The sequence below is a fragment of the Argiope bruennichi genome, chromosome 9, assembly GCF_947563725.1.
Source record: "Argiope bruennichi chromosome 9, qqArgBrue1.1, whole genome shotgun sequence".
NCBI lineage: Eukaryota > Metazoa > Arthropoda > Arachnida > Araneae > Araneidae > Argiope > Argiope bruennichi.
In genome coordinates this window covers 72277124-72301933 of record NC_079159.1, presented here as the reverse complement: position 1 = coordinate 72301933, position 24810 = coordinate 72277124, and the positions used below count along the sequence as shown (strand labels likewise).

The 24810-nt window shown below is 26.6% G+C and overlaps 1 protein-coding gene across 4 annotated transcripts in view; it reads left to right on the top strand.

Annotated features, from left to right (window-relative positions):
• LOC129985241 (serine/threonine-protein kinase OSR1-like) overlaps window positions 1–24810 on the top strand; it is a 156641-nt gene that overhangs the window by 128492 nt on the left and 3339 nt on the right. For all 4 annotated transcript variants that reach the window (XM_056095197.1, XM_056095195.1, XM_056095196.1 and 1 more), the window contains 14 exons: window positions 4986–5212; window positions 10627–10739; window positions 13702–13810; window positions 13909–14050; window positions 14417–14472; window positions 14843–15054; window positions 16271–16404; window positions 18719–18767; window positions 20601–20666; window positions 21626–21739; window positions 22504–22698; window positions 23222–23271; window positions 23867–23919; window positions 24081–24149. In XM_056095197.1, coding sequence (XP_055951172.1) covers window positions 4986–5212; window positions 10627–10739; window positions 13702–13810; window positions 13909–14050; window positions 14417–14472; window positions 14843–15054; window positions 16271–16404; window positions 18719–18767; window positions 20601–20666; window positions 21626–21739; window positions 22504–22698; window positions 23222–23271; window positions 23867–23919; window positions 24081–24149 — 1589 coding nt within the window. The remainder of the gene's footprint in view (window positions 1–4985; window positions 5213–10626; window positions 10740–13701; window positions 13811–13908; window positions 14051–14416; window positions 14473–14842; window positions 15055–16270; window positions 16405–18718; window positions 18768–20600; window positions 20667–21625; window positions 21740–22503; window positions 22699–23221; window positions 23272–23866; window positions 23920–24080; window positions 24150–24810) is intronic.

Sequence of the window (24810 nt, the reverse complement as noted above, 5' to 3'; positions counted from 1 at the left end):
AGTAAAAATTTTGAGATTAATTTTTAGTCGTTATGCAAATCAATAAATGTATTTTCATCTTAAGCATTAAAATGAATCCTTACATTATCAATGCATTTATGGTTATGCATTTTATCACCTTTACGAGTGCAAAAGATTAAAAATAATAATAAATATTACTTAATTATGCTTAATTATTATAACATCATTATATCTCTCGGAAAAATGAATGTAAAAATAATTTCCTGAATTTTTATTTTAACTCAGTTGGTACACTATTTTTTCCATCCACATTTGTGCAGTTTTTTGTGATTAAATATTAAAATCACTGAAAAAAATTCGTTTAAATCTTACTTAGCTTTTTAATTAAAATAGTTTTATTAAAACGCAGAAAATATTGAATTCAAATGTCTATAAAAAATAATTATTATTTTAAAGGCAATAAAATATTTCATTTATAAAAATAATCCTTTACTGACTATTAAATAATTCAAAATTAATGAAAAAAGGCCGAAAATTAAAGGGAGCAAATGAGCATAATTGTTCAGAATAGAATTAACAGTTACTGCACCTGCTCGATTACAACTCCTAAGGCTTTAAAGATATCAAGCACCTTAAAAATTCTTGCTAAGGCTTCTGCATGATCTCGAAAAAATAAGTTTGATTTTTGTGAACATTTAAGGAGGGGAGAGAGATAATTATTAGTTCTTAATCCTTTATTGCATATATATATTATTTTTTAATCTGGTTAAAAGTCGAGTTTCAATCCTTGTTCGGAGAAATACTCAGGAAATTGAGTCAAGGGCCCGTCGAGTTATCAGGGATCTTCTCTATAATTATGCACCCCACCACGGAAGTCATTTCCGGTCATGGATATGCAGGTGCAAAGCTAATTTTCCCTTCTAATTATAGTCTACTTGAGTGGCAAAGATATAATTTTCCGACGTTGAAACTTGATTTTACAGCTTGTATACGTTCATTTTCATTTTAATCTATTATTTTCAGCTAATTTTTTTTTCCTAGAATTTTTTAAACCATTATATTTTAAAATAAAGAAGTTTGAAAAGAAAATTATTACAACTGAACCCAACTGTCTAAAAAGAAAAAAAATGACTAAACGGTATGAAAAACTCAATAGGCTATTAGTTTTTGACCTTTGGAGATTTAGAACCCAAATTATCATTTCAATTTTAATCGCAGCTTCCCTCCAATGAAATTTTGTTGAATATTACTTTATGGTACAAATTTATAATTTTTGTTTCGATTATATGCATTAGTTTATTCTTAAGAAGACATTTTATTTTTATTGTATAGTCAAAAAGATTTTATTTAGCAATAAAGGCATCCATTTTATTTTTGATTGCAATATCTTTACGATTTTTTCCCTTCTTTTTTCCATAATCTTTGATCGTCTTCTCTCGTATGCTATTTCCAGCTCTTCTTAAAATAATTCTAATAGAATAAGAAGTACTGCATTGAATGGAATATCGTTTCTTCTTTAGCAGATTCTAAGTAAACTAGAAGATATGCCTGTCTAGATGGGCGGTTACCTTGCTAACAATATCTAAGATATGATAGTCATAGGTTAACAAAAGAAAAATATAGAAAAAAATCCTTTTGCACTTTGGCTAAGTCCTTGTGAAATAAAAAGAAAATTATCACTTGCAATGCATTTTAGATTAAATATATAATAACATTAAAAATTTGTTTCTTTGCTGTGAGATCTTCTCTTTCCATATAGTTCACAAACATTCAAATCAGAACTAGTTACTAAAATTTGATTTAAACAAATAGTTATTCACTAGCAGAAAAAGAAACGCAATGACAAATACAAAATAAAAATTATGCAGAAAGAATATTAGCAAATTCACCAATGTATACTTAAATGCATTTAAAAATGAAATACAACTTAAATATAAAATAAAAACAGTTGCAGATATCAACCCATTGAATTTTGCTACAATCCAACATGACATAAATGTAAATAAAATGTGAAGATTATGATCGCATAATTAATTTTTATTCATACGTAGATTTATTAGTACCCTGAATGAATGAGTCAATTTAAGAAATAAAAGAAAAATCTGGTTGACTTGACAACAGAAAAAAAAAAATGGTATTTGTACATCAGATGAATGAAGCAAGCTAAATGGGAGAAAATATTTTTAATTTTTTAATTTTGCCTACGTTACAGATTTAGCTGGTATTTTCTATTATGGATAATAATTATAAAATAGACTAATGAATTTTTACTGTTGACCTACATATATAGTACAGGGTGTTCATAAAGTAACTTTCTTTGTGTAGTGGTACTGGCAACTTAAGCTGATGCAATCATACTTTAAATGAAGAGTGAGGAAGACCTGAGAGAATGAATCTCGCCCCCCCCCCCCAAAAAAAATGTACAAAAATTGTTGATGCAATATTTTCTTCCCGGTAAGAACAGTATATACAAAATAGTCCAAGTCAGCCAGGAGACTCTAACTTCATTAGTAAAGGAAAATTTTCTTTGAATCTCATACAATATGTCATTCATTTCTGTATGTATATATTTTTTTCTATAGCTTTATTCTTGCGTCTCAAAGAAGACAAAAATATTCCAACATTGTTTCAGATGCCTAATTTGAGTTTTTACTATGTTGAATATAGTTCCATTATCCTTATTAAAAACCGAATTAATTGATGATCCGTTTGCTTTTATAAATTAGAAAAAGAGGACAACTTCCTTAACAACTAAATAAAACATTATCTTTCATAGTCAGGGCATGTCTATCTGCAAATAATAATAATAATTAAAAACGTCTTTCAAATTATTTAATTTTATTGAATTTGTGCTTGATGAAAACTTCTTAAGCGCCTTCTTTCTTAAAGATTTGCTTTCCTATTTGTTCGCAATGTTTTGCTTTCTCATTTATTTTCCAAACAGTTTTCCTTTCTAAATTGTTATTCTGAAATGTCGGTCGCAATTATAATATATTGTTTTTATAATGAAGAAAAAAATTCCTTCAAGTGTCTTGATAGCTTTCCAATTTGTTGTTAAAAAAATGCATACATTTTATTGAAATTTTCTTGAAGATTGCCTGTATTCTAAAAAAGATATGGAATATAAATTATCTTACATTTTGTACCCTAATTTATTTCACGGAAATAAGATTAATTATTATTTATAGTAATTGTTTATGAGATGTTGAGCTGTTTTAGATTATTAAAATATTCTACAGCGAATAGAATATATTTATGTCCAATCGATTCTTGAAGGCATATTCTAAAGTGAATAATAATAATAGTGGGATAGAGCTCAATCTTCCTGTCCATCCTATAGCTACACATGCACATTAAATACTAATCCATGATATAGCATGTTATTTTCAATGAGTGAAAAACGAAAAGTATTTATTACATAATATGTAGACTTACATTTACTAATACTACTATTACGAAATATCATGATATTACAACAAAACTGGATAAAACCTGAAAAAAATAATACTAAATACAGATACGGAGATTCTAAAATAAATCCGCTATAGTGGGTTAGTAAAAATATTTAAAAATTTCTATTTATCTTACATGCATATGTAAAAGATTTGTTTTGTAAATGTACTCAAGTATTATTATTCTCTAAAATATTCTTTCGTCTTAGAAAGAACAAATAAATAAGATGTACGTTAAAACATTTCATTTCAAAGAAAATTATTGATTTTGATTACTAATTAGTTTATTAAATTTTTCAATAAAAAATGGTACTGAAGTTGAAATTTTCAACAAAGAAAGTTATGATTCAAAATATGCAACAATTTTTTATCTAGTTCTTGAAAGATTCAGAATTAATCTTTCCTTTCAAAATATTGATAAACATTGAAGATTTTCGGGTTTTATTTTTTTTTGACATTATTGTTTTATACTTTGGTCCGTAATTCACTGTTAATACACTAATATGTTCGTTTAATACCTTCGCATAAATTGATGATCATTATACTGATAATGAATGGCAATGATGATTATTATTCTTGCATCGACTTACTAAATTTTTAATTTACATCTGCAATTAAATGAGAATATTAAATAATTTAAAATTCAAAAATCACTTAGAAGCGCCACAATACATTAAATTGTCTTTATATTATTATAGGAATTAAAATAATAATAAATATCCTGCATATGATATGTCATCTAATTAAGAAATCAAGTAAATTTGTTGGTCAAAAGAGAAATTGTTGTTTCTAGAATGCTTTAGGCGACAAAAGCATGACATCAGCGGGTAATCAGGTTCCAGATAAGACAGTTTGACACTAGATTACAGTCTACTTTTAACTCACGGCGGACAAATGTATTTTCATTGTAGTGAATATCAACTTCTAGTTCAGATATTAACTAATTTTAAATGAGTGTTAAAATTCCGAAAGTTCTAGAACTAGTTGTTCTGCTAAAAGCGCGAAATTACGAATTCCATCTCCAATAACTTCACGTCACTTCAAAGTTGTATTGCAATCTGACAAGTCAGTCTGAATAGTGGTTTTAGTATCATTTGTTCATTTGATAGCTAGAGTTTGAATGAATTCTTGATGCTGGTACATTCCCTTATAAGTATCTGGTTCTACTGATATTTTGTTTTCCTCATACTGATTACAGTTTGAAATATTACAAATTATTATCCTTATTTATGAACATATGTTTACATATATTAGTTTGTCAGTGAAATGTTTCTGATCTGGCTCCAGTGCGACTTAGAAACAATAAATCATATTTTATAATTCTTGAAAAGTAAGGGAAGTTTTACAACTGAACAGAATAGATTTCAAAATTAAATTTATATTCTTTTTTTTTTTTTGAAAAAAATATTGTGAATCAGTTTTTCTCTCTTGGTGTATCGGCAGAGACAAAATAATTAGAAAATAATTACTTAGTGTAAATGTTTGCATGTTCTTTGAATTTTTCCTTATAAAATCAACCATTAATTTGCGAGTAATGAGCTGCTCATAAATATAATTTATTTATCTTTGCAGTGAAAACTCCGTCCGAGCCGCAGAACGAGCGGGAATTTTTCTTCCCGGCTCACCTGGCACGTACAGAAAAATCAGCGCCACTGCTCAGCTGCAAAATCAGCAAACCACAAAATCTAAGCGGCCGACGTCTGGCAACGTGCTGTCGAACAAAATGGCAGAAGTTTCTGAAGTCGTACCACTTGTCTGGCCAAATGATAAAGATTCTTATGAGCTAGGAGAGGTTATTGGTGAGTTTACTGTTATTTATTGATTTATGAATATGCAGCAATACCATTGTTTTAAATTTTTTTGTTATTTCTCGTTTATGTATTGATATCGTGAAGTACCGGCATACTCCACACATCTGATCTCTGCTATCATGCTGATTGATGAGAAAGCTAATTTTGACAGCCGCACCTACAAGTTACTAGCTTTACATTGCTTATGAAAATTACTGTTTTACTGCTGATCAGTAGAATAAATAACATAAATCATTCTTAATCTTGTATAAATATTTGACAAGGGAGAAGTTTCTAAAAGAATTTTTATAATTACATTTTAATTTGTACCCTGAAAAAAAAATAGTAAAATCTGTCTTATTAATTAAGATTTAAATATTTTTGCTGGAACCATTATTTTAGTTTCCTTAAAGTTGTCTTTTAAACAAAGGCTCCAACTTTTCTGATCAGTGTAAGAAGCTTATTGTAGTATTTGAGATCACTGAATCCTAGTAATAATAAATTTTTGATTAATTCAGGCTACAGTTATTGCTTTTTCGTGTTTAAATATAACAGAATTATCATATATAGGGAACTAATGTCTCAGTATTGTAGTTTATGTCAGAATCATGTAGGTAAGAGATGCAATAAAAATTGATAATAAATTTTCAATATTAGTTTCCTTCTGTAATATCTGGATACAAAAATGAGAAATGTCTTCTTTGGTTCTTTATATTTCATATAAAATCTTATTTAAAGTGTTAAATATATGTGTTGCATTACTATAGTTCTAATTATTCTGTTCTTCTAGTGTCAGTAAGTTACTAGAGTGGTATGTTTGAAACATCAAGTTCCTGGAAATTATGATAATCTTCTATTCAGTTTTTTATCAATAGACAATTCTTATTTTGCAATTGCTTAAAATAGTATGTGTAATTGAGCAAAGAACAAGATGATGAATTTTAACTATTTCTACTCTTGAAATGATATAAAAACGATATAACACAAATGTAGAATTTAGTTTAAAGATATTTTGGAATGATGAAGCATGCATCAAATGTGTACATCCTCTTCATAGACCATGATTTATTAATTTATAAAACTATTAACTGAGACTATTATTAAGTCATTGTGATACTTTTGTAAACTTTTTTATATTTAAATTAGGATAAAAATAACTTGTTGGCCCCTGCCCATAACAATGTATTTTCTAATACTTGTTTTACTAATTATTTGATATGCCATGTGACTTTCTGCTATTTCTATGTTTAAAATTCTTCTTTGAAATCTTCATTTTCAATGTTGATTATAAGGAATTTTCCTATTCATAAATTATTTTTGGATGTAAATTGAATATTTGAAGAGAAAATGCATGAAGATAAAAGCATATTGGCTAATAATTCTGCATTTTTATAAAAACATTACCATTACTATTTGATCATAAAATTATATGTTAAGAATAGTTTTCTTGTTTAAATTCTTATGAGTATATAATAATGTAAGAAAGTCTTAATTTGTATCTTATCAATTTCATTTATTAACTTTTTAATTTTTCATAGTCCATTCCTTTATATGGCTAAAGTAATAAAGAATTCTTCTTGAAAATGTATAATCAATTATGTTGATAAGTATTTTCTTTGTTTTAATATTTATGATGCTGTGTAATAGTAATGTTTGTGGACATTTTTGAAGACAAAGGCAAATATATTCCTTAATATTTTAACTGTTCATGAAATTTACTTATATAAACTTTTTATGGTTACTATAAATCATCTACCTTTGGTTACTAGCTTTTTTACTATCAATAATACCAGAGTTTAAGAATCCTTTATGCATAATTTGTTCATTCATGGTACCTTAACATATTTTTAACCATTAAATTGTGATATAATTAAGCTGTGTTATCATAGTAGTTTACTCTTTTGATTGTATGTATGAATGTCCTTAATAATGTCAAATCGCTGTGTGTATCATTTTGCATCTAATTGCATATTTTTAGTGTCAACTTTACTTTCTTATTCCTTATGCAGACTGCACAAATGATTTTACATGGGAGGCTTTAACAGGGGAGAGGGGATAAGTAATGAGATTTCTATTAACAATGAAAACAGTTTGAATTTCATTAGAAAATGATAATTATTTGTGGAAATTTTTTTTTAAATAATGGGAAAATATAGAAAAAATTTGGATGACAGACTAGCATAATTATTTTGTATTTTTAAGGTTCTTTTTATGTTACTATCAAATTGCTTAATTTACTTGCTATTTAATTACTTAATTTTGAATTAAAATTCTTTTTAAATGACCCACACAATTGCTGAAGTATATATAAATGCTGTTTGGTAACATTGGATCTAACAATCTGACCTGTAAAATGCCAATGTACACTTATCCTTTATTAATAGAGATACAATATAAATAATTAATATACTTGCTTGTGAAATCCAATATTGTCATTGTACTAAAAATAAATTGAGTATTTAAATTTAGTCTTTATAATCAGTCCACAATTAAAAATAAGGTTAAAATTCATCAGTTACCTATTAACTCAGCATTTCATAACTGCCTTTTTCCTGCGGGTATCAATTTATGCAGTTTCATGATGGCAACATTGCAGGATTGGATACTGCTTTTTTGAAAATGTTACAAAGATAAACGTGTATGTTTCAATTTCTGCTGTTCATCATCAAATATATGCTCTCTGCATGAGCATATGAATATAATAAATTCAGGGAGGAAATTTGCTAATTTCACAACATTTGATTGCTGTATTTTGAATTTGATTGGCTTCTTCGCTACTGTTTATCCAATAGAAAAAATAACCAACATTTGAGTTTATTTGCAAAGTCTTCATGTGTTTGTTTACTTGCCACTTTTGGCAACCAGGCAATTTTCCAAGATTAATCATTGCTACAATTTTCATTCCCCCCCCCCCCCCCCTTCTTTTTGTAACTTGATCTCTTAACAGCTTCTTTGGAAAAATATTTTTCAGCTTCAAATTTTTATAGCTTGTACTATTATAGAAACACTAAACTGTTCTATTCATTGTACTGTGTATCTAATTATCTGTCGACTACCATAAAATTTGAGCTTTAAATTAATTTGGAAGTGAATAAAATTCAATTACTACAAGAGCATTTTTTGTTAAAACGAAGCCTTTAAAAACAGCGAGTATAGAAAACAGAATATCTTGGATATTGAAATCTTCTATGCACTACAAAAATTTTTTAATAATTTATACAGTATCTCAGGGAATTATTAAAAAAAACTGATTCATTATAAAATTTAGATTTTATTTTTATTTTCAAGAGGATTTAAATTAAGTAGGTAATCTAGTTTTTTGGGGTCAGTGTGTGTATTTTATAAAATTATGTTTATTTAAATATTAGTTTTATACAGATCTTTAATCCTAAGGAATTTGTCATGTAAAATATTCGTGACCCTTCAACTTTTAAATTTTAAAAAAAAAATTATTATCTGCAGTCAATTTTGTTGAAATTAAGAAATTTTGAATGTTACAATTTTAGAATTATTAACATTTTCATATTCTTAGGCCAGTCAGCTTTGATGAAACTTTGAGCACTGATTGATATACCTTCTTTGAGATTGTTGATGGAATGGTTCTAAAATCGATCTTTTATATAAGATAGTAAAATTCAAATTTTCATAAATCTATTTGCATTTCGTGATCAGCTAGTTTGTTTAGAATGTTGATTATATTTCATTTTCTTTAAATCGTGTATAACTTCATGTCCTAGATTCCGCCAAATTATCAGATAATTAAAGCTTTGCTATTTTATTGTCTCACATATTTTCTATTTATTGTTCGTATGATTTTTTCTGTTGGAGATAATTGTCATAGCATCATGAAAGCAGTAAAAACATAAATGACTAATTCATCTATCTTATAAATTTTACAACATTATATATATTTGTATTTGTCTTATAGAATACACAGATGTAAAATACTCACTTTCTTGACCTTTTAACTATGTAAAAAAAAAAAAAAAATCGCACAAACAGATGTTTGATGAAACTATGAAAACAGTTTGAGCTTCTGAGCAAAAGTATAGTCTAGTGGTGGAGATTGGGGGGGGGTCCTAAAATTCAGTAAAAATTCATACAATTGTTGAATTATCATAAAGATGACAATTAAAAAAATTCAAACAGTGTAAAACTTATTTTTGTACAATAATATTTTCAGAAGCTTGTGAAAATAAATGTCAAAATTTAATTTAATTTACAAATTTTAAAAAAATATCACTCGTATGTGTACACTTCTAATCCAACTTTGAGTGTATGTATGTGCCAAATTTGGTAACTGTGAGTCAAATGGTCTGGCCTGTAGAGCACCAACACACACACACACATTCAGTTTTATTATTAGTGTAGATGGATTATCTGAATCAAATACTTCTAATTGAGATTGTTTTCTAAGTGTCAAAAATTATTTCCGATTTGAAATATTTGCAAAAAATTGAATAATTTAATTGAAAACTTGGAATAAAAAAAATTTTTACAATCAATTTCCCTATCTATAAAAAAAAATTAATATATGGGTATATACTTTAAAAATGTCATTGCATTTTTATTTAAAACCATAGAAGTCTGATTTTATATGCTAGCTGATATACCCAATTTATGTTTGAATTAAAATTCTCTCATGTGCAATGTTTTTAAAGTAGAAATTCCTTTTGTATAAAATTTTATAATGCACAAATTTTGTTTTAATGTATTGAAATAAGTGAAATTAAAAATTTAAAAAAAAGTGATATAATAGTTCAAAATTTGTTCTGTTTTGAAACAACGTGGCCATTTGAAAACTTGACAAAAAGGTATTAAAATAGTTCTTATAAAATTATTTGAAGTTACTATCGAAAAACAGCATGCGAGTTAATTTCTAATTGATAGTATTTTTTTCTCTTGTAATGAATAAGTATGCAAACTTTAGTTGAAATTGGCTTAGTCAATTAGGAGGAAATGTGGAACATACATTGCCACAATGACTTTTATTTATATTAAGGTGATGCAGGGTCTTAATTGTACCTAAATATAAATGCTAATCTGCAAAATATTTTGAAGGGAAGTGGAAAATGATATTAAGTACATTTTTCAGTAGATTGCATAAGGTTGCTATATTTGTATGTAATGTGATTGTTTGTCTTACTATTTTGAAAAGATTGTGTTTGTTTTGTCAATTAGAGGAAAGAAGTAACTCATCTTGCACTGAAGCTGGAATTTGTTTCAGTGATTTATTTTTGCTTTCAAGATCGTGTTTTTAAAACCAATTTAAAAATTCCATATACATCTAATGTAATGAAAGATTCAAATTGAAGTGGAAATAAATTATTCTTATATATACCTTTTATCATTAAAAAAACCCTCTCTCTCTATGTATGTGTGTGATTTTAAGAAAATGTTAAATTTGCTAATTCATTTTACAGGTGTTGGAGCCACTGCTATTGTTCATAGTGCATTTTGCAAACCAAGGAAAGAAAAATGTGCTATAAAACGCATAAATTTAGAGAAATGGAATACGAACATGGATGAACTTTTGGTAAGATTCTCATTTTCTTTTATTATTATTTATTAATTCTAAAATGCTCTGTAAATTTCTTTGTATCAAATTTATGTTAAGAATTTATCCTTATACCTCATTTATTAATATCCTTAGAATTAGGATTAAGAAATTGTATTGTTCTCATTCAAGTTAAAGCTTTAACATTTTTGCATCAAAATATAATAAATTATTTTTTATTCTTACGAGGAAGGCATTATAGTAATTGTTTAGACTAATTTATCTTCACTGATTTTTCTTATCAAATAAAAGCATGCATAATTTCATAATCTTCCCATTTATGCTTGAATATCATTGATATTAACACTGAATATGAAGATATTTTAATTTCTGTATTTGGTATGCATTCCATAATTTCTTCTATTTCAGCAGTTATGGCATAGGTTTGCTTGAGTATTCAAAGTTTTAGTATTTACAATGAAAAAAAATGTTTAGGTTCTTGAGAAATATTTAAGATGCGAATAGCTAAAGTTGGCGAGTTATTTTCAAATTCACAAGAATTATTATTGTGTGTTGTTTTTTGGAATCGAATTCAATATGAGAATTCAGTAACCTATAAAATTTAATTTTTACTATATGACAACTATTGGGGGGGGAAACATTATTGAGGTTATGGAATTATGGTTGACCATTGAACAACCATGCATAGGATTTATTTGCTTTCTTTATGTTTGTACTGTTATTTTGCATACTTTTTTTTTTATCATTTGCAAATTTTTGATCCCTTTTTGGGTTTAAAAAAAAATTGATAATGGTAAAGCTAATTTTCTTGCATTCCCCATCCTCCCTTGCTCTAGATCTGCATTGAATAATATGAAAATGCTTAAGTTGTTTTATTTTTGTTGTTTTGTTTTGTTAACTCATTTGAGTTGGACAACTGAATGTAATGTTTATATTTTAAAATTTTGAATGCTTGCTTTCTATTTTTTTTTTAATTAAATGAATGCAATTTTTTATTATTAAATTTTACTAGCTTTTTATTATAAGCCTATAAATTTCTTTTATCACATCTGTTACTAATGTTAGGATAATCTAATTTATTTGGTTCAATTTTGACAGAAAAGTCTCTTTGAAATTATGTCACTCTTGTCTTTTTAAGTTAACCATTATTGTATGATTAATTTTCATTAATTGAGCAAATAATTGCTAATAACATCTGTTGATACACTGATTGATGACTGGTCAAACTTTGATGATTGAAGTGGTAATGGTTAACAGGTTGTCATTTGATGGATACCAACTGGTGATAATTAAATGTTAATTATGCTATTGTACATGGTTGCAATTTTCACTGTTCAGAAATCTGTTTTAGTAAAATGAACCTAAATTATGTATTTATTGGCTAGAACCAGTTTCATTGCCAGTGTGGTAATCTAAACACTTAAGTAGAATAACATTTTACAAGTTTTTTTTTTTTTAATTCTTGATTTTTATACTTATTGCATAACTCTTTTTTTAAAAAATGGTTTCAAATAATTATTTCTATAAAAAAATCTTTAAAAATAATTTCAAATATTAGAAATATTTGAATAAGATTTTAAATCATCATCATATTTGGCCAGATAGCCTAGTGCCTTCCTCTGAATTCTGTTCCACCGCATTCTGCTTTTGACACTTGTGCTTCTGTTTCTTTCTTTCTTGGATAGTCAGGAAGTCTGTCTCTACTGATTCCATCCATCTCATTTTGGGTCTACCTTTTTTCCTACATGTTTAAAGGTTTATGTAAAAGAATTTTTTTTTAATATGGAATCATCATCCATTCTAAATATATGAGCCACACAGTTTAATCCGATTTATTTTTATGAACTTTATAAAATCTATAGAGAGCCAGATATTATATAGCTCAAAGTTATATCTTCTTCTCCAAACATTGTTGATTTCTATTCCACGAAGAATGGCTCACAGAATTTTTCTTTCAAAAATGACTATTTTATTTTCTTCAGCTTTGGTAAGGGTCCAGGTCTCTGATCTACGGGTAAGTATTGGTCTAATTAAGGTTTTATATAATAAAAATTTTGTATTTCTTGATAGTAGTGAGGATTTTAAAAATCATTTTAGTCCGTAAAAGGCTCTATTTGCATTCATTAGACGACCTTGAATCTCCTTGACTATGCTGTTGTCATCAGCAACTATAGAACCAAGATAAGTAAAACTTTGGACAACCTGAAATTTGTGAGAGCCAATTTCTAGATGGAATTCATGGGAGGTTCCATTACTTAGTACCGGCATATATTTGGTCTTTTCGCTATTTATGATAAATCTCATGCTATTTGCAACATGCTGTAAAGAAAGAAAAGCATCTTTTAATGCGGAAATACTTCTTGAAATGTCAATAACATCTGCAAAGGCCAAAATTTGTGTTGATGTTGAGAATACATTGCCTCTGATGTTAATTCCTGGATCTCTTATGACTTTCTCTAAAGTAAAATTAAAAAGAAGACAGGATAAAGAATCACCTTGTCTGACTGCATTATTGACACTAGATTTTAATAGGATTTTTCTTTATTATTGGCTTTATTTTCCATCTATAGTTTAAAATGATTGCTTTATTTCAAAACTTATATTTGAACTTCTTCAGTCTTTGCTTTTTTATTCTGATGAATAAATAAGATATATGCAATAAATAAAAGCAAATGTAGCATGTTTTTTAGTGCATTGAAATTTGGAGAAAATGAAATTTTTACATGTTTTATCTTATGTTCCCCCTCTCCTTGTGGAATTAGGTAGACATTTTGTATTATAACAAAAGAATTATTTGATAGGCGAATTTTTGTAATTTTATCTGTTTATTTGATTTTTTTGAAAAATATATTCTAGCTATTCTGTTTGTATAATTTTATTAAATATATATGTTTTATTGATTTAAAGCTTATAACTTTTTAAAATATACAATAGCAGTGAATTTATTTGTCTGTATCTAAGTATTATTTTTTATTTACAGAAAGAAATACAGGCAATGAGTGCTTGTAATCATGAAAATGTTGTAAGCTATTATACATCTTTTGTCGTCAAAGAAGAGTTGTGGCTTGTTATCAAACTTCTCTCTGGAGGTCAATAGGATTTTATAAATGTTCTTTAGTGTTTGTTGTATTAAAAACTTTCCTTATATATTTTTAATCATATCAATACTATTTCATTCTTGTTGCAGGTTCACTATTAGACATCATTAAACATAAAATGAAAACTGAGGACTGTAAACATGGTGTCTTTGATGAAGCGACTGTTGCTACAGTTTTAAGAGAAGTTTTGAAAGGTCTAGAATACTTCCATAATAATGGGCAAATTCACAGGTACAATCTCTTTTGTACTGATACTTAAATATATTTAAGTTAATATATCTTTTCAGTCATTGTGACAACACAATCGTATTATATTTTCTTCCAGAATTTTTTTTATATAGTAATTATAGACCTATTTAAGATTGAATTTTAATTTCAATGCACCAAATACATTGTTCAAATAGGATCCCATTATGTATTTATTTATAAATTTTTTGATGTCCGAACCCCAAAAAAGAAACTGCTTCCTAACAATGCATTCTGAAATAGAAGGTGGTCTTAAATTTTTGAAATAATTCTTGGAGTGTTCTCTAAAACATTTTTGTAGTTAAGGTCATTTTTGACCTATGTCTTATTGTTCAATTTCTATTTCTATAGGGATATTAAAGCTGGGAATATTTTGCTTGGTGATGATGGAACTGTTCAAATTGCAGGTGATATTTTCACAGTTCAAATCTGTTCTTCCGTCTTGTCTGCTAAATCATTAAATGTGTCTTCTGTAAATATTTTCCATTGAACTTTCTTTATGAATTCTCAGGATGACTTTTAAATCATTCTGTATATCTTCTGAAATCACTTAATTAAAAAAGTATATATAAATAAAATCAAAAGCATAAAATGGTTTGGATTCTCTTCAGGAAATTAGGGTCTCTCCAAAATATTTTTAATATTTTTTTTTATTTTATAACAATTTTTCAACTATCTATTCTAGTGAAATTTTTTAATGTAGTTCTTAATGTTTTGTAGCCTTTTAAAATATTTTAGTAATAAATTATATATATGCATATAATTAAATAATTTTAGATTTTGGTGTGAGTTCCTGGTTGGCTACTGGTGGTGATCTTTCCCGCCAAAAATCTCGTCATACGTTTGTTGGCACACCATGCTGGATGGCCCCAGAAGTCATGGAACAGGTTACTGGATATGACTTTAAAGCTGACATTTGGAGCTTTGGTATAACAGCAATCGAATTAGTGACTGGAACTGCACCGTATCATAAATATCCTCCTATGAAGGTGCCTATTTAATCAATTTAATTTGATTTTATTTCATATTTTATCTCATTAATTTACTATCTTTTAGTTAATTTTTTATTTTACCTTTCTAATATACTTCCACTTTATTTACTAACAGGCTTCCTGTCACTGAATTTAGTACAAAATCTTATACTTGTATGCAATTTTGACTTGTAAGCCACATGCTAAGGAATAATTTACTGTAATATTCAGATGACAGATGTGGGTTTTTTTTTTTTTTTTTTTTTTTTTTTTTTTTTGACAGATTTAATCCAAAATTTGTTATAGATCTACAAATTTGTTTGCACAAAGCTTTCTCATGCATAGATAGTCTGCTGTTGATAGATAAAAATTCTTGATCTATATATTTTTTTATGAAATACCAGATTCCACTCGTGGCCTATTGTTAAGTTCTCGATTTTGGAACCAGACAGCTTCAGGTTCGAAATATGAATCCACCAAAACAATTGTCATGTGGGGCCAGTTGTCCTCCCATTAGTGTGGTGTAGAAGTTGGGATAGGATTACCAGTCCAAGTATCATTTTTATCATCAGACTGCTGTTAAAAACTGCAAAGTCTGCCCCAAAATAGCCCTAGTGTTGCTCTAAACTGGATGTTAATTTAAACTAACTAGAACCATCTTATTCATTGAAATTTTGATATATAATATTCACATAAACATACAAATCATTCAAATAAATTTGTTGTTATGGGATGCTTGTGGAGATTTGTTAAATCCTTCTGACCAAATATTTTGGATTTATTTTATAAATGAGAAGGCAAAAATACAGCTAATTGCATATTCAAGAAAGATAAAGATGATGATTGCAATTCTTTATTTGTAATAATGGGGGCAGGACTCTTTAGTTCTGAAACTTATGTAAATTTGTTTATATGTACCTGCAACAAAATGTAAAAGTTAAACAGTGTCAAGATAAAGCTTCCTGAAATTTCTTGCATGTTTTAAATATCATTTGTAAACCATTATTATAAATTTGAAGTTTTGTCTTAAAATGTGATTTATTTTTAAGTAAGATTTATTTAAACTAAATTTTAAGAACTTAGTATTTGTACGAATTGTAAAACATGGATTTATAATTAAATTTTAAGAATCCGTCTTATATCATGACTTCACTAGCAAATTATTTTTCTGATTTCTGGATTTTAAATGGTGTTATTTAGGGACTGGCAATTTTACAAAGCTGTTCGTGTTTAGGTTCTAATGTTGACTCTGCAAAATGATCCTCCCACAATTGATACAGTTGCAGAAGAAAAAGATCAATATAAAAATTATGGCAAAACAATCAGGAAGATGATTGCAGATTGTCTTCAAAAAGATCCTTCAAAGAGGTAAGAGCTTTTCATCTTATTACGTCAAAATTATTTCTTTTAAAGAAACTTAGTTATATATTTAAATTAATGAAATATTAAACATGAAACTATCATCTGAATTTTCAGCTTTTAAAGTGTTCATTATTTTAATTGATTTTTATACAAAATTTTCTCTATAGGTAGATTTTGGGATATTAAGATCAACTTTATGTATAAATTTCTTTGATATGATATGATTCAAACTCTGGTAATTTTTAATATTCATTGAAAGATAATTTAAGAAATATTCTACCAGTTTTAATACGAGAGAGAAGCAGTGATATATATATATATATATAACATAAACATTTGCTGGAAACGGTTATGTATTGTTAAATAGCAATTTATGGTTTGGGACAACTATTCATCTAAATATAAAAATAACATTGTGATCTAATTAAAACAATTTTTATTTTTATTGTTCTCTATTTTCCTGTGATTGAAATACATTTTTGGCCGGTAGATTATATAAATAAATGTTGATTAATTTTTGAAATTTCATTATAGTTTTGCTTTTATTTTTTTAATGGAACAGAATAAATTTTATCTAATTATATAATTACTTTAAAGTTTCATTTTTTTTCGCAGCCATTAAGGTTTAAATAGTGTCTTTTATTATCATTGATATTATCATCTGTGCAGTCCAAAAGATATTTTTGGGAACTAACTGCTTCTAAAACATAATTCTCTGCTATTATATTATTTTAGTATTTAAGATTGTTTCTATAAATTGATTTTGGAACAAATCTGTATGCAACCTCTTCGTTACTTTCTCTACCCAACGCCTGCCCTTCTCTTTTTAATCCATTAGACCATTGATGTGCACAAACATAAATTTTCTGATTTTAAAAAATTATGTAATTTACATGCTTAAGGTCTAAGGGTCAAGAAAATACCTTTATAATGGACTGCACCACGAGGAGGGGGTAGTTTCACTGGAGTACCTCCTCACACCTACGACATATTCTTCTTACGACTAATTAATACTTTTTAATTCGTTTTGTAATATAATTATTAATTATTCATTTAAGGAAATACTAAAACATACAATATTATCAATGAAAACTACATATACAATCTTGCAACATGAAAAAAATTAATAGAAAAATAAACAATTTTAATAACAAGTAATCCTCAAATAAAGCTAGAAATGGCAAGTTTTTTCGTAGTGTTTAGACTTTAAATACAATCAACACTATATTCAAATTATGAAGAAACATAATATTTAAATTAACCATTTAAAAATTAAGAAAATTATGCTATATTAGAAAATATGTTTAACATCCCCATAATATGGCTGCTTTCTAATACAAGAAGAACGCAGCTGAAAAGTGAACTTTTCAACCATCCTATTCATATAAACCTTACTCAAATGTAAATAAATTCCTCACTCACGAAACTCATAAATTATCAGCCACTTGACCAAGAGAATCAGGGGAAGGAAAACAAATCTGTTTCGCTAATGCGATTCAAGTGGTAAAGAATCTTGTGCTGTAGGTGCATGGTGGTATGTTTCTGAAACCACCTGAAAAGATGTTCAAATATGAAGAAATTTTCTTTTCTTCATACAACAAATTTATGAAGGTATTTTGAATTTATTTATTTTTTGCTTAATGGGGGAAAAAAATTCAGAGAAAGCTTTAAAAATGGCACTTTGTACAAAAGAGGAATGCAACTAGCATGCTGACATCTACAGGTAATTATTAAAATTAGAACATTTTAGAGCCTTTGGTTACGATCAGAAACCACCATGTATTTAGAAATGATTTTTAGAAAGTGGTGGTTTCAATACAATACCACTGCACTCAATGGATTAATATCCTGCGTCTGTTTTTTCTCCCTTTCTCAAAGATGTTTGTTTTCTCAAATTATTAAATACTTTTCAGCTAGCATAATCATTTACAAGATTTTAAAGAAAAGGTATCATCATTTTGATATTTTTTGTTTTGATTCATTTTTAAACTATTGCAAAGAATTTTTTTGTATATATTTTTCAAAAATATTTTGAATATTTATTTTTATTTTGTTTTAAAAACCTATTACTTTTTAAATTTTTTTTCTATTAACACAGAATTAAAAAAAAAAATTATCAATGAAATTTTTGCTTCACATTTATCTTAATTTTGTATATTATACTAACTGAAATTTGTGTTTTAAATGAAAATTAGATCTATACAGGTAATTGATTCAATAAAAATGTAATTATCTTTTTAAAAAATCTGCTTGTAACAAAAGTAAACTGGAATGCTTCTTTGTATTATTGTAAATTATAATTTCAATTTATATATTGTAGGCCATCTGCTTCAGAATTACTAAAGCATCCTTTTTTTAAGAAAGCCAAGGTAAGAAATTTTTATAACCTATATTTCTAAATAAATCAATTCTTAAATTTTGATTATTTTTTTTAATGAACTGTGCATGTATTTGTACCTCTTTGCCCCCCCCCCTATCTTATTTTAATTTTATTATGAAGATTTTACATTTTTCTTTTTAGTGCTTGATAATGACTTGATGTGTTTCTGAAATGTGGATTTCAACATTTTTGGAATCAAATTTCCTCTATTGATCACTTAATTTTCTTTTTTTATTACATTTTAAATATCATGTTCCCTATTTGTATAAATTTATTTGTTTTATGGTTTAGTTAATTGTACTTATTTTACTTTTTGGTATTTATGCTTATCACGTTTCATTATTTTATAAAATTTAGATCCCCCTCCCCTTTTTGTTTGTTCCAAGCCTGTGTTGTCTATTTCAAACTTCTGCACAAATTTATCTAATAAGAATGCAAAAAAAAAAAAAAAAAATTGTGTTTGCCAACTATTATTATGAAAAAATGTGTATAAAATGTATATATGTTATAAAGATACTATCATTGTTACAAAATTTTTAATACCTGATCTTATAGTAAAAAATTATTTGGTTATTCAACAACCTAGTGATTGTTCAGGGGACAATTTAATAATTAAATAATTTCTGAAATACTATACTTCCAAATAAGAATAGTTATACTTTTTATGTTTAAAGAATTTTTTTTTAAATTTAAAAATGAATTTTTACTTTCTATAAGATTTCATTGCCATGTTTTGCATTTGCTTGCTTAAAGAAGATACATGCAAATCATAGTATTAATTCATTCATTACTAAATGTTGACAACTTTAACATTCTGCATCTTTAGCTTTTGTTGTTGTAATTACTTTTCAAACATAGACTACAAACATGCTTCATTTAGTATATGGACTCAAAATGTAAAGTGGAGACTGTATCTATGACTACATCCCTTTAATTTACTGCATATTAAAAATACTGAGTAAGAACACAAATTAAGAGAAATGTTGCCTTTATTTTCACATTAAGGATATTTTTTTCAACAAATAGTTATTAAATAAAAATAATGAATTTTAAATGTACATTGGTACTGAAAATGCTTATTAAATGGTTGTATCTCTATTATGACTAACTTTTTTAAAAAATTTCATTGGAGAACTAATAAATATTAAATATATTCAAAATGGATAAGCATTTTATCATTATAGAGTAATGTTTAATAAAACTGTTTGGATTAAAACTTTAATCTTTTTTTAATGTATAAGAATACTTATACATGACAGTGCTGAATTTTTTCCTGATAAATTCCATCTAAAAAATATTTTATTAAAAACTGTTTGAAACAATCTTAAAATTATTAAAAGTGTTATTTTATTTGATATTACAGTTTATTTTATGAATCATTTCAGGATATTAAGGATAGAAAAATAAATTATGATCTCAACATATTACTGAATCAAAATATGTTGAGTTTCCCGGTAAGACTTTTCCTAAAATTCTCACCTCTAAATCAGTGCAAATTTTTAACAGATGACAGTTAACCAGAATGGCACTTTTCATAAGTACATTTAATTCACACTGTCAAATATTACTTAGATTTTATATCATCCAGTTTTAGGCAGGTTAGTGTTTAAGATATGTTTATTGTATTGAATATTTCAAAATGCTTTTATTATAAAATGCTCATTATAACCTCAATCTATTTCAAAGCACGCTGTTTTTTCATCTGTTATGTACTACTAATTATTTTTCTCCTTTATTATTATATTCATTTTCTTTTTTTAAAAAGTGTATTTGGTATTTTATTTTCTTTCCAGTGTATATAACTATATCTATGCTTTTACAGGATCGTAAATATCTTGTTCAAATGCTGGTATCATGTGCACCTAGTCTAGAGATAAGAGCTCAAAAAGTAAGTAATTATGTAGATTCTGTGATCTGCATTTCAAAATATTGCTAATGACTTAAAAATGTCAGATTAATGATTAGATGAAAATTTAAATTTATATAACAATCTTAAAAATTATAACTATAGATGACAACAAATTCTGATGCAGATAAAGGAATATTTGTTAATGCGCAAATAATTTTGGCCAAAAAGTTTTTTAAACTTGTTTCTCTCTCTCTTTTATTTTCAGTACAACATCATAGAAATACTTTTTTAGTTACTAATGTTTTAATTTTTATAGTTATCAGCTTTTATTAATATTTAAAAAAATACTAATTTATACCCTCCCTTTCTTGCCTGCAAAAGATAAAATCAAAATTTGGATAATGTTGCTAAAAACAAGAATTTTTTTTTTTTTTTTCTTTGAAGTCAAGTAAATTGTAACAATGCATTCCAACCTCTGTTTTAAATTTGTTAAGCATTTTAAATTAAATAGAATTTTAAATTTGTCAAATATCATTAATTTTTGGGAGAATGTAAAAATTCATTTATTAGAATGATTAGTAATTCATAGTAAATCTGCAATATATATATTTTACTTTTTAATAAATAAAAGGTACTGCTTTTCAATCAGTTTTTATTTTGCTTGAAGATATTAATGATCTTTTAAGTAAGTTTTATGTTTAAAATTTCCTTATATAAAAGATTGAACTTATAAAATTGTTTTAAATTATAGCAAATATTTTAATTTCGTTTTGCAATGAAGTATATTCAGTAAGGAGAATATTATTATTTGTGCACTTCCGATTTTAATTCTATTTGTTTTTATTTACTAAACATTTTTTCTATAAATTATGTTATGTTAGGGGGAGGGCATTTCATGTTGTGGCATTTTCCCTCCAATCTGTCTACTCATTTTTAAATAATGAAAAAATAATTCATATGCATTATTTGAATTTAAAAATATTTATATTTTTTCGCAGTTAAAAAATACTAAAAGAGTTCCTGGTACAAGTGGTCGTCTTCATCGTACTGAAGCAGGTGACTGGGTATGGTCATCAGATGAGGAATCTGACGAAAAATCCGCTGAAACATCTGTATGTTTTACCCCTTCATTGAATTTTATGATATGCATCGTATTGTCTTTTAAACAGGATTTATTTATAAAAATTTATAATTATTATAAAGTTTATTTATAAAAATTAAATTTTTTTTTTCACTTATAAAATTTTATTTTGAAAAGAGATTATTTTATAATGATTAATAATATTTGATTAAGTATTGTACTCTTTTGTGAGAGTTTGAAATAAATGTACCATATTTGCTCTTTATTTCTTAATGCAATTTAATAAGAATAGCTTTACTACTGAGAAAATTAATGTTAGCTTAAAAATTGTCATCTAGAAAATTTTGTTGCAATAGTAGACTGAATTGTCTAGTTGCTAATTTTTCGGAGTATTTGTCTGCGATATTATGGAATGAATTTATTAATACTTTTATGTTCGAAACATTTAAAAATATGTATATTGTCTAGTCAAGAATTTTATGACATTGAAATAATTGAAGTTCATCCTGTCCTTCCTTCCTCTCAATTTCCATTATAAATCAATAAGATGAAGGCATTATTAGTCTACCTTTATCTTCTGTTTTAAAGAAAATTTACTTGCTTTTCCTTTCAGATAAGTAGTATAATATTGATTTATTTCTATATGCGTAATTAAATGAACTTTTGCATCAATCTTATATTTATTTGTGTTATTTTCTTATGAGTAAAATGTTTTGAATGTTTTTTTTTAAGTAATATTTTAAAATTCAACAAAAAATAATGAACAAATGCTGTTCTATGTTTTGTATGTTTCAGGATACTCCTACCCATAAAACTCCAGAAATTACTCCTAATGTTACACAAGCTTCATCAACAGAAGAAATCCCGTCAGCTACGCCAGCTGAAAGTCTTCCAACAGAGGTTACACCTCATTCAAATTTTACTCCACAGAATCAAGGTTCCGTTCCTCCTTCACAAACAAGTGCTTCTGAAGAAAATGTTGCTTCATTAGTAAGTCAATTTCTTTGAATTTTATAAATCTTCATCGTATTTTTAAAGCAGTTCTTGAGTAAAAAAATACTTTACTGAAATATTTAATTAGCTTTTTGTGTTCTGCTTAATTTTTTTAATCTTTTGGTTGAATCTAATGCATTGCATGCAGCATTAATCATAAATTGTTTGGTCACGTTTGAAAATTAAAAGCATCTGTCACTTAATTATCATTTGTTGTAAATTGGTTTATAAAGGTAGTTAATTATATCTATTTGGTTAATCACTCTGTATATTGGTTTTATTTAATTGTATGTTTTGTAACCAAGAAGCTATACAACGAGCTTTTGGTGATCTTTAAAGTGTATCTTTCATCATTGAGGGTAATAACTCAATGTAGCCCTACCCCTTTAATGATAATGTAGTTTTAATAGATATTTGGCAATTATCTGTGACATGATTGGTATTGATTTAATCACTGCCATTTACCATGCAACTGATTCATATTTAATTCAATCTAATAGCATTTTATTTTCTCTTTTAGACAAATGAATCCAGCAATTCAAATCTCATCAACTTAGTATTAAGGATACGGTATGTTTTTAAATTTTACTGTTATTTTTAATTGACCTGGTATTGTAGTGTCAGAGTTGTGTGATATTGTAGAAGTCTGTAATGATAAATTAAATGATAGCCTTTTGACATTTGGGTAGAATACATAGCATTTTGCTCCTTCATAGCTGCAATTGAAATTGTAACAGTAATGAGCAAAATCGAGAGAGGGGGATGTATCGAATTCAACTCAACTATATTTATTACAGCTTTATTATTTCTTCATGACATTTCTGTATTTCAAACTTTCCTCCATCTCAGCAAATCATTTATCTGTCTTATTAAACATCAGCAGTTGGTTGATCCGAATTTATTATTTCTGATCTTCAGTTGTGTATCAAAGCATTTTAATCTATATGAATATTATGTTCCAAACTCAATCGTGTTCATCTAATTAAAAGTATTAAGTATATTTAAAAACTTGCAAGTTATTTTTGTTAGTTTTGTTTCTTTGTATGAAAAACATGCGAAACTTCTCATCCTTTCCTTAAATCATTAAATAATGCAATTCTTATAATTAATAATTATGAGAGATTTATTAAATAAAACTGAAGGTAATATCTTATTATTATTTTAGAAACCACAAGAAAGAACTAAATGACATTAGGTTTGAATTTGTTCCAGACAGAGGTAACTATTTAATTAACTCTTTTTAGTTTTTTCCTAATTTTTTATTTTATAGTCTCCTGAATAAGTAGAATTTTACTGTTTGTTACCATGTAAAAAAAGAATTAGTTGTTTTTGAATTTGAACAATTATTTGTATTGTAATAATTTGCATTTTTATTATAGATACTGCAGATGGAATTGCTGCAGAACTTGTTGGTGCTGGGTTAGTTGATGGAAAAGATATAATTGTCGGTATGTATAGATGCATATTACTTATATCCACCCACTTTCTGACAGGTGAAGGTTTTCTTAAAACTCTAATACTTCCCTCGACCCATATGGAACATAAAAATTGCATGCTTTTTTAAAAAGTCAAATGCAATATTTTAAAAGGCTTTTATTTCCTTTGGAAGACATTTATTATGGTAAATTGTCTGTTCTTTCTGAGAGAAATTTGCAGTTATAAAATAATTTTGATTTAGTTTAGAAAAAAGTAGTTCAGATTTCATCAAAGTAATTGGATTTGTTTAAAAAATAATTTGCAATGATTGGGGTAGGATTGGTGTGGGGGTGAAATTTCAGCTTCCTTTATAAAATATAGTATTAATTTTCTCTACTTTTATTAATTGAAAGAAAAAATGACTAATATTTATTTTTTATGACTATGAAATATATTTTAATAACTGCAAGTGCTTGATTATGAAAAAGTTCATCTGAGCAAAGCAAATATTTTATATGGCAAGCTTAAATAATTCTAAGTATAAATGTTTGTAATTATTAAAATATATCTATTGATATGAATCATCTTATAAATTAGAATGGACATAGAAATGTGCATAACTGTGAAAAAAAAATTATGCGTCTGTTAATATGGTCAAATGATAAAACATTATTCTATCTCCAGTTCTCTGAA